The following is a 13,687-nucleotide window of genomic DNA, read 5'->3' on the forward strand; positions in this document are numbered from 1 at the left end:
AAAGTACCGCGTTTCTCGTTTATGAGTGTGTATGCAGACATGTATATATTTCCAGAAAATATATATGTAATCGAGGGGAGAGAGAATCGTGGTAATTTTTATCGTAGTTGTCCCTGGATTCGAGCAGTGTTTAATCAAACTCTTTTGTCGCGATAAAACGTTCGATCGTGGTCTTCTTTATTTTCGGGGGACGGAGTCCTGTCGTTTTAGGAGAGGGAAATCGTAGCGAGGGTATTTATCGATGCAAACTGGACTCCGTTGTGGATCTTCGATTAGTTCTCTCCCCTTCTTCTCGCTCCTTTTCGTTTGATCGGTCTTGGCTGCTTTTTTACATCAGCTTCATCTTGGCGCACTCGGGGCAAATGATGTCCTCGTTGTCGGTGATGAAGCCGCGACCTACCAGCGACGTCTTGCAGCCCGCGCAAATGAAACAGTCGTTATGCCAATGCCTGTCCTCGAAAGAGATGAAGCGGGTGCCGCCAATTCCTGAACAGGAACAAATTTTCAGATGCTTTGGTCTTGAGTGTTAAGTCATTTAAAAATATGACGATTAAAAAATTTTTAAACTTGATATTTGAATATTTGAAAATTTGAATATTTGAATATATGAATATTTGAATATTTGAATATTTGAATATTTGAAAATTTGAAAATTTGAATATTTGAAAATTTGAATATTCGAATATTTGAATATTTAAAAATAAAAGCTAGAAGGTCTGTAATTAAAGTAACGTACCGGTGATCGGTTTGGAGCACGCAGTGCATCTCTTAGCGAAGAGTTCGCCGAAGCAGTCAGCGCAGTATGGCTTGTCGTCGCGCGACGTGAATCGCTGGCCAGCCAGGGAATTGTTGCAGTTGCTGCAGGTGAAGCAATCTCTGTGCCAGGGCTCGTTCTTATATGTCACACCGCCGCTGGTGATAATCTGCAATTGGAAACCGTCGTACATCTTTCTGTCCAGCGGTCTCGCTCCCACAAAAAGAAGAATACTCACCTTGTTGCATTTAACGCATCGAGTGGCGAACTTGTCCTCGTAGCAGCCAGCGCAGTAGATCTCCTGCTCGCGCGGGATGAAGCTCTTCGTGCCGATCGGGTTCTTGCAGACGACGCAGCAGAAGCACTTCTCGTGCCACTGTCTGGTCTTGTACTCCATCTTCTTGGTACCTGGAACAGCGAAGCTTCGTCAGAGAAAAATTCGAGCCCCCACTGAGAAGCCTGCCACGAGTACATTTCGAAGAATAACTCGCAGCCCACGGTGAACGATTATCCCCCAACTGAATTTCTAAGCAACTTGCAATGCTCAGCGAATCAATGCCTCTTCTATGGTCTCAGGGAGCAACAGCGTCGGAGAGGGTGGAATATTTTAGCCAGGCTAGACAGTAATTTACTCGCGAGGGGCGCGTCTAGACTATCGCGTGCGCCGCCTGATTGCCTCGCAAACTTCGCCTGCTACATTCACCTCGATTCTCTGGGGATGAATTTTCTGGCAGCTCAGTGGACGATAAACTACCCCTCTTTTCAGGGAAAGCAACCTTTACTCGCGGAATAGAAGATTCAGTCTAAGGGACGAAGTGAGTTTGAGGCAGAATTGGGGAAGGTTGAACGTAAAACGCTAAAACAGTGGTTTTTGTTGGTAACGTGTTTGGTTTTCAAGCCACTGTATATGAGTTCCCTCAAGATGGCCTAGAAAGTTCCTACATGTGCAAAACGTCGCGCAAAACCGGAAGATAGTAGAGAAAGATAGGTGTCGTCTGCCTGTGTGTGGTTTCGAAGTCTCCTCGCGGAACTTTCTAATCAAGGCTTCTAATAACCCAGATGCAACGGCTGACTGCACATTTTCCAGCATTCTAGTCGGCCATGAGTCCTCTCCGCTGTTCTAAGTCTACTTGTGCTGGATATTTGCAAGAAGGAAGCAACAGGAATTTATTCACAAGTATTTTCTCAGTGGAGAAGGTTCACTAAAAATTTTGCAACTGTACTTTTCCAGTGAGAACAGACTATTGAATAACCTAAAATCGCATCTCAAAATAGTGACAATAGTCCACAAGGGAGACTAACATTTACCATTCAACATCTTCAAATTCCTATTTCTTCTTCATTACTAAACTGAATTTTCATGCAATTTTATATTTGTATAAGTACAGTAATGAAAATTTGCTTCATCTTTCAAATACAATATAATTTTCACTATATTCTTAATATTTTCAGTGAATATCATATGCATTTCATAACTTTCTCCACATTTCAAGTCTCTACAACTGCATAAAAATCCACAGTCAATAATCATTCATACCTGGACTCCATTAATTACCAGCGACAATTAACGTGTCCCTCTGTACACATTCTCACAGTAATGGTCTGAAATTACAGGACACACGAGGTTCGCCGAATCCACTTCGCCACGCGACCTTTTTTCACGCGTCAGCTCAGCGTATGCGATTGACCCGATTCCCCCGAAGCGAGTGGCTGGACCGGATCTCTGGCGCGAAAACAAGAGGAGCCAGAGGAAAGAAAAGAGCGGCAAAGTGGCTCTCCGCAGCGTGCAATCTGCGATCGACCAAATTGCCGACTCGCGAGCCTGCCCATTATTGGTTCACCTATAATTGGCCACGCTCATCGGGACAAATAATCGTTAACTCCCACGCGACCTCTCGGTTTTGATCTCTGCGAGTCCCCTTTCTGAACGGAGATTAGTCACGGCGAGCGTGGACACTGTTCCTACTTTGGTCAGAAAAATGGTCCCTACGCGGAGCTGGCCGAGCAAAGGAGGCCGCTGTTTGCCGAGTCGAAGGACTCTGTTTCGCGGAATCGTGATTGGGGGTCTAGGCAGAGCTCGGTGACAGAGAACAGGGACAGAGGATCATCGTGGGCGTTTCTACATTTCTCTTGCTTAGCTTCTCCAAGGGCACGCTAAGGTAATCACTCGCCATTCCCAAAGGTGATCTAATAGGACCCAGGAGTTGAATAACCACTGCGTTGGAGGAAGCTGGCGTCATGGATTTAAACACCTTTCGACGCCTACTGCTCCACTCGGATATCGATGTCTCTTCACTTTCTTTTCTGGTCTCACCGAAAAATGAGTCCTCCTTCTCCTTTGATTTCCTGTTAAAGTGTCGCGATAACGCTGATGGCAAGGACAGTGGAGAGTAGTCACGTAGAGGCTTGGTGCCTCGACCATCTGTTGCCGTCGACGTCAGTGTAATCAATGCTTTATCATTCCCCACGCGTGCGTTGATAAATGGTCGAGGTACCGTTACTGATCAATCAGTCATCACGAAGTACTCAGTCGTTTCTAAAGGTCTGATACAGAGATTGAGCACCATGGTGAAATTTTATCTTTCTGCGTGGACCAGCTTCAATCCTCCTTTCATCTATCTACAATCTACTAAATAAGATACGATCTGTACAGAAAAATTTCAGGGATTGAATCCTAGTATTCGCCAATCTACATGTACCACTAACGAATCTTCTCTTCGAGTCCTGATCATGAGAGTCTCTCAGAGCCTCCTAATAGCAATTCTCGAAAACTGCATCGAGCCAGAGTATCCCATCGCTCTTGAGCGTAGCCTAGATTCCAGTGGCCCTCGACGAAAGAAGCAATCGCGGGCTTTTCTCGGAGCTATACCCTTCGTGGTCCACCGTGAGTCAGGAGGAGACACGTGACGTCAGATCGTCCGAGCAATACCTCCGTATATGTATAAAGTCTGATGGTCCAAGGCCAGGCGATGTGGTAATCTCTTATTATGCGTCGCCTTAACGCGTCCCCAGGTCGGTCGAGCGAAATCGGCGCGATTCGATTTATTAACCGAGTTCCGCCATTCCCCTCGTCTTTCGCCAGGCTCTTCGCCTCGGTTCAGCGGGCAGCGAAAGCTCCTCGGAGGTGCTAAGTCGACGCCTCGAGGGGTCAAAGATCGCGGCGCGTGATCGTTAACGCGATCGTTATGAACGTTTACGAAGCCCGAATCGCCGAGGTGGCGATCACTCGACGACGGCGATCCTCGGCTACGTCAGGGCTAAATATAAATTCGAAAAGAGAGGACCTCGACCTTCCTCTCGACACTGCTGGGAAGACTTGCGAGGAAAGCTGGTGAAGGGAAGGTACGGGAGTGGAAATCGGTTTTCAAGACGCTAGGTGCAAGTGGTACCTAGTATTGTCGAACTTTGGTAACTCGAGTGTCAAGGGAAGAGCAATAATCATTGAGTCATAGAGGTTTCAACTTATCGAAGTTCTTGAGCAAAAGAGATTTAATATACTTATGATCGACTTAGAGAAGGTTTATACTAGAGTTAATAATTTGCTGAACCGTAGTCACTTAAAGAGAGAAAAATTCAATTTTAACTAAGAAAGTCTAAGTGCCTCTCGTTTCCTCTTAGAACTGATTTTACTTATTTTTTCCTAATGCTAGACTCGTACTACTTGCACCTAGAGCCATTTGAAAAGTGATTTCCATACTCGTTTGTTCCTCTCGTGAGTCTCAGTTGACAACTCGTTCCTGAGATTACTGCATTGCGCAATAGGCGAATCCGTAACGCGCTAATAACGTCTCGCCCCTTTTTTCATGCATCCACGTTGCATAATGGCGTCGAAAGGTTACATAAATCATCGTCGTACGCGGCTCGTGCTCACGGCGCGCTTTAAATCCATCGAGAGATCGTAAACTGGCCTCCTCTGTTTTCCTCCGCCTCAGCGGCGACAGGATGAGCGTCGTTCGCGTTGTCTTCGGGTTTCCTGTGGTCAATTGCTCGCTACCAATTTGTGCAACGCGCTCAGTGACTCAAGGAGATTCTAGAGATAAGGAACTGATTCGATCGATATTGATGCACCAACCTACAGCAGCTCGTCACGCCGATGACATCATACGTATTAATAGGGCAGCTTATCCGAGCGATTTTTTAACTGGCGATCACCTTGCAGAGTCACTGTTTTTTTCGGGATGGCGACCAAGTTATAGCCAGTTCAGACGATGTAGCTTTTTTCCCGAATTGGTAATTTTGCTGATATTGACCAGTATTGACCAGGGTTGCCATATGAATTCCTTCTTTGGGTATAGTGGTTACCCAGTGTTTTCTGGGTATAGATTTAGACCTAGACCTAAGCGAGATCTTAGCAGGATAAGGCAATAGGCCACCTGAAATTTCTTCTCCTACTTCCCAATTTCCGACGCTATACCTAAGGAGGTAATTCGTGTGACAACCCTGGTGTCGAACAGGATCGATTGCAGGCTCTTCGAGGCAGAGATAAGAGACGATTTCGAGGGCCAGCGAATTTCTTTTACGCACAGTACACAATTATTAAAACAAACTCAGGGTGACGTCATTGTTTGACCGCACAGCAAGCGAATTCCAGGCTGTTTCGCAACCGCGACAAATATCGCTTGCTCGACGCAGTCAGACGAATCTACATTGCGAATTGTTCGCAAACAGCGGGAGGCAGCTTCCGCGTGACTTCGGGACGAGAAACAGCCGCGAGAGGGTAATTGTTTGTAGAATGGAAACGCTGGTTCCGTGTCACGTGTTGCAGCGCAGACTGCGTTGTATTAGCATATCATCTCTTCTACTCGCAGCTACATTAATCATAAGTCGCTGGAAACTCGTCGGATCGCTTGTCTCTGAGAACGACGATTCTATTAAATTCTAGGATTTTCCTCCTCCACTTCGTTATTTAACCCAGTAAGCTCTTAAATTGCATAAACGCATTATTTCATTCAATATTTCTTGTGGTGAATTTACGTCATTGAATTCCATTTTTTGTGTTACTATTGTAAAAGAGAGTACCAAAAATTAGTTTAACATTTTTTCCTTGCTATTTCTTCTCTCTGATCAAAACTTTATAACATTTCAAAAACTAAAAAAATTGAAGTATTTATAGAATTAGAATACACCAGTTGTATGTTAGTGACAGAATTTTTTTCTGGATCTTTTTCATTTCATGGGCATCTATATAGTGTCCATTATTACAGAACGTCTTTTTTGTCCCAGAAAAATAACGAACAAAGTATATAATATACAAGACACGTACATTTACATTTTTCAATAATATAGCGTTTACGCAACATTGGGCCTTAATGGGTTAATCCCCTCTCAGACGCGAGGTCGTTTCCTACTTCGATGAACCGCGTAGCCTTCGACGAAAAGGAGGCCAGGTTCCCCGCGATATTTACAATCCTCTGCCGCGATTCCTATTTCGAGAGAAGCAAGAGCAATTAGCGAGTTCGTTAGCGCATCGGGAGAATCGAATGCGTGGCCGTGCTCGTGTTTCCAGATAAGGTCGCGCGTCCATTCTGGTCCCTTTCCTCCTGTAGCCCTTTCTCTCTCAGCCAGCTTTGATCGACTAGTTTATCGCCGCGCCGCGTCGACCCACGATCGGCGTGCCGATGTCGACCTTAGGAAAACTTTGAGAACGGGACCTTATCCGCCGCCCCCGCGGCCTCTGCTTTCGCAATGTCCTCGGAACCGATCTGGAATGTCGGTCAGACTTCGCGTTTAACCCACGACCCTCTTCGAGACTGAACCACTGGCTACCAATTTTCGTGATTACACGACGAGGGAAAATAAAATAAATTCAGGTCGTCATGGAGGTATGAGATGATAGTGTCTGGTGGAATCGTCACCTGGGTCAGCCTTCTTCGGGTTCCCCAGAAGACAGTCCCTGCCGAGGCAGCACCTAAACTTCGGGTCACCCCCCATGGGGAACATGCTGAATATCGCGACATCCTCGTCCTTCTCCTTCGCCCTCTTTATCCTGTCCTCGCCCACGGTCTTCGTCTGCAGGTGAAGCTTGCTGGACAGCCGCTCGCTGAGCGCGTCGGTGGCCATTGCTCTTTTGGTCGCGGGATAACGTGCACTGAACAAGCGCCCAGGTTTTCTCACTCTCGATCACTCTCTTTCTCTATTTTTAATCGATATATAAAACACACGAGCCTGGAGAACAGAACACTCTCTCCTCAAGGACAGAGTTCCATCCAGAAAATATTGACTTGTCCCATAACTTCTTTTCCTTATTAAAAAGGAACTCGAGAGGCAACTTAATACCACCTCTAGCAAGAAGCCTTTGGCCAAACGCAGGAATAAGAAGTTATTTACAAATATCGTGGTTTTTGATATACAAAATACTAAGTATTAAATGAAGTTTGAGTTTACTAAGTAGTATTTTATATTTTCAAAGAGTATCGAAAAATATTCTTGCGTTGGGGTAAGAACTTTTTGCCAAGGACAGTGTCCTGGAACTCTGAATTCTGAGCTCTGTCATTGCAAGAGAGTAGCGTGTGACACTGAATCGTATCGAAAGTTGAAAAAACCAGGTCGAAGGGTTACGCACAAGGTGAGACGGTGTCAGTGACAACTGCAACGCGTGAAAAGGCGACGAAACGCGACGAAATCGGGCTGTCGTGCGATTGGCCCGGAGTCTTGCGAGCCACTGAAGCACAGGAAGAGCGGAGCACCGACGCGAGCCGCTCGCTGGAGTCGCCGCGTGCACGCCGCGAGCACGCGCAACTCTTCCACTTCGCTGATAAGTTCCCGCTCGACGAGGGCCACTCCACCATCCTGGATCGCATCCGCGAATATTTATGTACTCGCGCGCAGAGTTTACTCCGATCCAGACACTGGATCTATCCAACGAGGCGTTCTTTTCTGACCTGCTCGTCACTCTTAAGGAGATCGCGCAATGGTGGGTTTAGACCAAGCGTAGGAATGCTTGTTCTTCTCCCAGCTTCAGCAAAATTCAATCATTATGAGTGAGTAAAATCGAGAACTGAATAAAAGAGTGCTCGTGTCACTTGAATTTTGCTGAAGTGGGGTCGATTGAGTCTTAGTTCGCTATAATGATACTATCTGAGGATTCGATGCTCGCTTATCTTCAGAGACATTCAATTGTTATGAGCGAGTAAAATCGAGAACTGAATAGAAGAGACCTCGTGTCACTTAAATTTTGCTGAACTGGGGTCGATTGAGTCTTAGCTCGCTATAATGATCCTATCTGAGGATTCGATGCTCGCTTATCGGTCTCCCCTTCGACGTCCGCGTGACGAGGATCTCTAAACTGCGTCTTAGAAGCTGATAGGTGACTCAGAGATTACTGGAAATGTTAAACGTCCATGTTTGGCAGTAGTTGATTTTTGTTTCCATTCATTAAGCTATTTGCAAAGCAGAAGAAGTGGAAGAGCTCCATTTTGTAGCCTAGTTTATGTTTCCTTCCGTGACTGGTACTAAGAAGTGCGTCGAGAATATTTGCATTGATGGAGAATCGATAATTGAAAAATACATGACGTATTTGTGATTCATGGAATCGCCGATGTTGAAACGGAGAATTTTGAATAAATCAGCAGAGGCTGTTCCTCGATAATCGATGGCCCATTTGAATTCCTGGCGCGAGGCTCCTCTCGATGGTTATGTCTTTCTTTTTAAAATTGGATTCCTTGGAAGACTCGATAACTGTCGGAGGTGCAGGTAAATCGGGAATCCCAGGGATTTTTCGTGATATCTGAGTGCATCGCGTAGATATTATGGTTCGATACGGAGTTCGAAAGGTCGATCCGTATACGGACACGCGCTGGTACCGAGTCATTTTCGCGAGTGATTCGTCGTCGCTATCTGCCACCATTTATCCAGCGAGAAACTTAAAATTTAACGAGACTCCCACGCGCGTCACGAAACCAATCCATCAGGGACACGAACTCGCCTGGCAAAATCGATGATCCGTTCCAGGCACGTCGTGGATCTATTGTACATTTCTGTCCGACCAGCTTCCAAAGCGAAGAGAATTCGAGGTTTCACGTTACGCGGCCGACATTCACCGAATTTCGTCACCGACTAGCTTTGCTTTAACCTCCAGCGTACTTGACCGAATTACTGTCTCGTTTGCGATCTCCCTTTCTGCGGAAGTGGGCGCCCTCGAGAAAACCGCTTCCTTATCTTTGGGGAAATTCAGTCAGAAGTAGAGCTTTCCAAGTTTTAAGTCCCCAAATTTTCAAATTTTCAAATATTCAAATTTTCAAATTTTCAAATTTTCAAATATTCAAATTTTCAAACATTCAAATATTCAAATTTTTAAATTTTCTATGTATATTTGACACTTAGAAAGCTCTCCCCACAAAACTAGTCGACCACATACCAACCAAAAACTGACGAATAACCGAATCCCAATTCCTATCCCTCTATTTCCTTCCAAACTGACGCAAAGGAATTTTCCTCGAGACAGACTTAAGAAGAAAAATGTTTCATAATATGCTACGTACCTGCACGGAAGATCTCTCCGCATCCATCGCAACGGCTGGCGAACTGGGCATCGTAGCAGTTACCGCAGTAGATCTTGTCGACTTTGCTACCGAACTGTTTGTCCACCAAGGACACTCTGCACCTGTTGCAGAGGAAGCAGGCCTCGTGCCAGTGCTTATCCTTGTACGACAGATCCTGCAAGCAACGTGTTTCAATTACTGCGAAGAATCTACTTCAATAAAAAAAGAAAAAAAATAAAGAGCACACAAACAGAATTTCCAAAATCGAATGTAACTAGATAACATTGAAATCATTAATCATGAGCATTCTAGTTTCTCTTCAGAGTGTGAACAGTGATTGAATTCATTAGACGACCACGTGTAAATAGTAATTGCGCGGGTTTCCATTTCTGGATCGATTATAATCCCGAACTCGTTGACCTCTAAGAGTATCTGTCGTTCCAATCGAGAGGTGGAACGCGGATCCTTGGACTGGCTCGTCTTTCATTTACAGCGTACCTCTTCTCCCGTGACAGTGATTTGTCGCGAAACATTTATCGAAAAAATGTTGCCAAGATCGCGAACTTCGTCTCGCGGTGAAGTTCTGCGGTTCGAGAGGCAGAAGCTGGTGGTATTCAGCAATGGCGAACAGCCGAGAAACGGAAATAAGCTCTCGAAACCGATACGGGCAGCAGCACCTGCATCATCGTTTCTATTTCTAGGAATGAGTAAGTCAACGCCCATGCCCGTGTATCGGCACCTCGGAGTCCAGCGATTATACACGAACTGATAATTACCTACAGATTTTTGCGTGGAACTCGACAGACTCGTCTGTCGCTAAACGACACGATTCTCCTGCAATGCTGTCTCTAAATCTCGTAGTAGAAGAGGATTCGCTACTTTGGACAGACACAAAAGTCTTTACAGAAATAGAGATAACTTTTTGGATAAATTTGATAGGCTCGTCTGTTTCTCTATGGAAGAATCTCCTGCAATACTAAGATCACTAAACTTTGCAGTAGAAGAGGAATACTTTGGTCAGACAAAATTCTTCATAACGGAATTAAAGTTATTTTTATCGTGACACTGGACAGACTTGTCTCTCTCTTAGTGGATGAATTCTCTGCAACGCTAGAATCTCTAAGCGTTGCAGTAGAAGAGGACTACTTTGGACAGACACCAAATTCTCCATAATAAAAATGAAGCTAATTTTATCGTGAAACTGGATAGGCTTGTCTGTCTCTGAATGGACGAATCTCCTGCAACGCAAGAGTTTCTAAACCTTGCAGTAGAAAAGGGCAATTTTACACAGACACGAACTTCTCAGGAATCAAGTTAATTTCTCTGCTAACTCTAATCTTTTTTTATCAACTAATTTGTCCCTAATTCTATCTTCGACGTGGAAATGCACTTTCATTGATACACCCAGACGATACGGTTATCAACGAAAGCGGCAAAAGTGTTGCAACCATTCGGGGCCAATGACTCACAATCTTATCGCTAACGAATCTACGCAGACGTACCTTCGAGTCGATGCCGATGATTTTGTTGCACTCCTCGCAGCCGTTCGCGAAAACGCTCTCGTAGCACTTGATGCAGTAAGGATGCTCCTCCCTGAGCACGTAGCGCTGCCCGGTCAGAGACTCGTCGCACTGCCAGCAGCAGAAGTGGCCGCTGTGCCAGTCCTTGTTCATCGCCTTCGTGTACTCGCCACTGAAAATCAACTGGAAAGCAAAACGCGACGAGTTTAGAGACAATCTGACCGTGGCTCGATCTTCTCTCGAAACTCTCGTCAGACCCGATCCCCTGAATCGTTCGAACTCGATCACTTTCGGACGCGAACGGTACCTCGCGGCGACTCGCGGCGCGGCAAAGTTCGAAGCGAAAGCACACGCGGCGGAAAGATCGCGGAGAGAACTCCAACACGCTCCTCTCACAGCGTCGTTCCTTTCCCTCTCGTTTCACGAGTCCTCCCCGTCTGAACGCGGAAAGCTCCTCGCAATCTCTCTCTGTATCATCTTTCGTGCTGTAGTGTCTCGAGTTTCTGCGTTCGACGGTGTACGATAGATTGGCTGGTTAATATGTACCTTGGTTGAGTGCTGTTGTATGTGCTGGCTGAGTATTTTCGGGAGAGTATACTACATCTAGCTGTGACGTGAGCATGTATCGTTATTATTATTATTGGAGTCACGAGGATCCGCCGATCGGATCGCTCAAGAATCTCTGCTCCTGTGAGAGAAGCTGGCCCGCCACCCTCGAGATCCGCGAATCTTCGAGGCGAATTCTACTTCTGGCCACTCTGCTCGTAAATCTTTCGAGCTAACGACGGTTTTGGGACGACAGAAAACGACAGAGAGGGAAACTGGAAGAACGATCGAAGCTATGCGAACCACACTCAGACTAGCGGGTTTTCTTATCGGGGGAAACTAGGTCGCTCGTGAAAGCAAATAAAGCGCGCGATCAGATAGTTTGTTTTCGAAGGGGAGCATTGATTTTGGCAAATCCAAACGGACCTACCCACAGCAGTAGATTACTCGCTGCAACGCAAATACAGAATCCGTGAATCCCTCGATCGCGGGTCGACCCTCGTGGTCGTCACCTCTTGATCTACTTGCGAATTCATTTCTCAGGAAAAGCTCTCAACACGACTCCAGAGTGTTTTACTTTATTTCAAGCTTCGATTTCAATTGCGATCTCAACGTAATTTCAAGGCTCGTCGATAGAGATCGCAGGGCGATCGTCGAGAGTCCTCGTGGGAAAGTTCGCGTGGGTCGCGGTCTTTTAGGTGGCGGGCAAGGCCTCGAGAAGGGGTGTCGATCGCGAACGGAAAGCTCGTGGTTCGTTGGGCAAAAGGGGGGCCGATTGTAGGCACATCTGCAGCCAGCACATACTCTTCGATGGCGTGGTGGTTGTTCTGCGTGCTGTCGACTTCGGTGATCGTGACCTCGGCGTTCTGATCGTGGCTCTCCCTGCGCTTCGTCGTCTTCTTCACTTTGCGAACCTTGCGCTCGGTGGTCGTGTACACTACACTGTCTACGTCCGCCATCGTGACTGCTCGTTCAGCCTGTTCTGCTCACTAGGCCGATCTATCGCGATCTGATGCTCTGATCCGTTCACGGGGGAACGAGGAGAGGGCCAGAAACGTGTCGTCCAGGAGAAGAGAGACGGAGAACAGTGTCTGAGGAACACAGAGGGTGCTTCTCGTCGGTATGGAGATCGAATGGAACCAGGAGCCGCTGCGATCAGAGTGTTCCGTGTACCCAGCAGCTTTCGAGCTTGCGAACTGACTGAAATCTAGGATCGGTCCGCTCCGGGCGTCATCATATCGGGACGCTATTTTCGGCGTCCCGACGACTCCAGAAACGCGCCGCGCCGCGCCGCGCGCTTCCACCGCCCCTGTCCCCTTCCCCCTCCTCCTCCTGCCCCTCGTCCTCCACCACCGCGGTTCTCGATGCAGTGTGCCGGGTGCAACTTTTCTACGGCACCCCTCTTTCTCTCTTCCACGCCATCCACCGTCGTTTCGCTCTTTCCTCTTCCTGGCACCCGCTGACGACTCGAATACGGAGGCGACAGGTTACAGGATCGTGTCTCGATCGCCGAAAATCCCCTCCCTTCGCCATCTTTCTACTTTCCTGTGTCTTTTACTGCTCCCTTTTTTATTCGTCTCCTCAAGCAGAGGATATTTCTGGACCCTGACGCCGCCTCTCCTCCCGAGACGAGAAACAGAGTCGTCTCGTGATCCGCGAATTCCAGGGGATCGTCGACTATTGCTGCATAGTTCAAGAGCTTTCCATTCGCGATCACTCGAGTCACAGGTTGCCTTCTAATTGATAATTCGACGAGCTGACGAGGGGTGGTTTCGCTGCATAATCGCGACAATTGATTTAGAGAAAGTTTAGAAGAACGTTACTAGATTTACGACTCGATCATGGAATTCGTGCGGAGCTTGCGGCTAGAAACAGTGTGCATTTCCCTCGGCCTTTCGACGTCGAGAATTCCCAGTGTCGGAACCTTTCCGAGGGGAACAGAGTCGTAAATGCTATTCGCGAATTGGAGCGTCGGAATGTAAACTATAGGACTCGCAGATACGGGTGAATTAAGATGTAACGTTCCATCATCGTTTCGTCAAGACAAATTGCTGTTATTGCCAAACGAGAGGAACCGCTCGGAGCCAAAGGGTCGAGTACCATTAGAGATATTCGCGATAAATCATCGACTGGTTTCCTGAAACATAGGCTGTCAGTAGGTACGTCTTGATCGTGTGCCAAACAGGTGGTTCCTGGTCGGGCGGGGTTGAAACCGTGCGAAAAATAGAGAAGAAATCCGCGGAGTAATTGGGTCGGAATGTTTCACACATCACCAATACCTTCCCACCCACGGCTCGCCCTCGCGGAAACAAATCGCGACAAATAGCTCGCGAACTTCTGCCCGTGGAAATAACTCGTTCCTGGGAACGTCATTCATCCATTGAATC

At 46.8% G+C, this 13,687-nt stretch overlaps 1 protein-coding gene and 1 long non-coding RNA gene across 11 annotated transcripts in view; both read right to left on the reverse strand.

Annotated features, from left to right (window-relative positions):
- Window positions 1-18: 18 nt before the first annotated feature.
- The window catches only part of Lmpt (four and a half LIM domains protein limpet), a 75,745-nt gene continuing 62,076 nt past the window's right edge, over window positions 19-13,687 (reverse strand). For 6 of the 10 annotated variants that reach the window (XM_076391607.1, XM_076391601.1, XM_076391608.1 and 3 more), the window contains 5 exons: window positions 10,737-10,937; window positions 9,235-9,409; window positions 993-1,162; window positions 737-923; window positions 154-486 (listed from right to left, as the gene is read on the reverse strand). In XM_076391607.1, the coding sequence (XP_076247722.1) occupies window positions 329-486; window positions 737-923; window positions 993-1,162; window positions 9,235-9,409; window positions 10,737-10,937 (891 nt within the window). In that variant the 3' untranslated portion in view covers window positions 154-328. Of the gene's footprint in view, window positions 487-736; window positions 924-992; window positions 1,163-6,609; window positions 6,857-9,234; window positions 9,410-10,736; window positions 10,938-12,104; window positions 12,260-13,687 lie in introns of those variants that run through there. The other 4 variants (XM_076391604.1, XM_076391602.1, XM_076391609.1 and 1 more) reach the window with 3 other exon arrangements.
- LOC143187395 (uncharacterized) lies at window positions 6,764-8,077 on the reverse strand. The gene is made up of 2 exons (XR_013003197.1): window positions 7,317-8,077; window positions 6,764-6,919 (listed from the first exon to the last, which is right to left on the reverse strand). It is a non-coding gene; the product is annotated as an uncharacterized LOC143187395 (long non-coding RNA).

The sequence above is a fragment of the Calliopsis andreniformis genome, unplaced genomic scaffold, assembly GCF_051401765.1.
Source record: "Calliopsis andreniformis isolate RMS-2024a unplaced genomic scaffold, iyCalAndr_principal scaffold0022, whole genome shotgun sequence".
Classification (NCBI taxonomy): Eukaryota; Metazoa; Arthropoda; class Insecta; order Hymenoptera; family Andrenidae; genus Calliopsis; species Calliopsis andreniformis.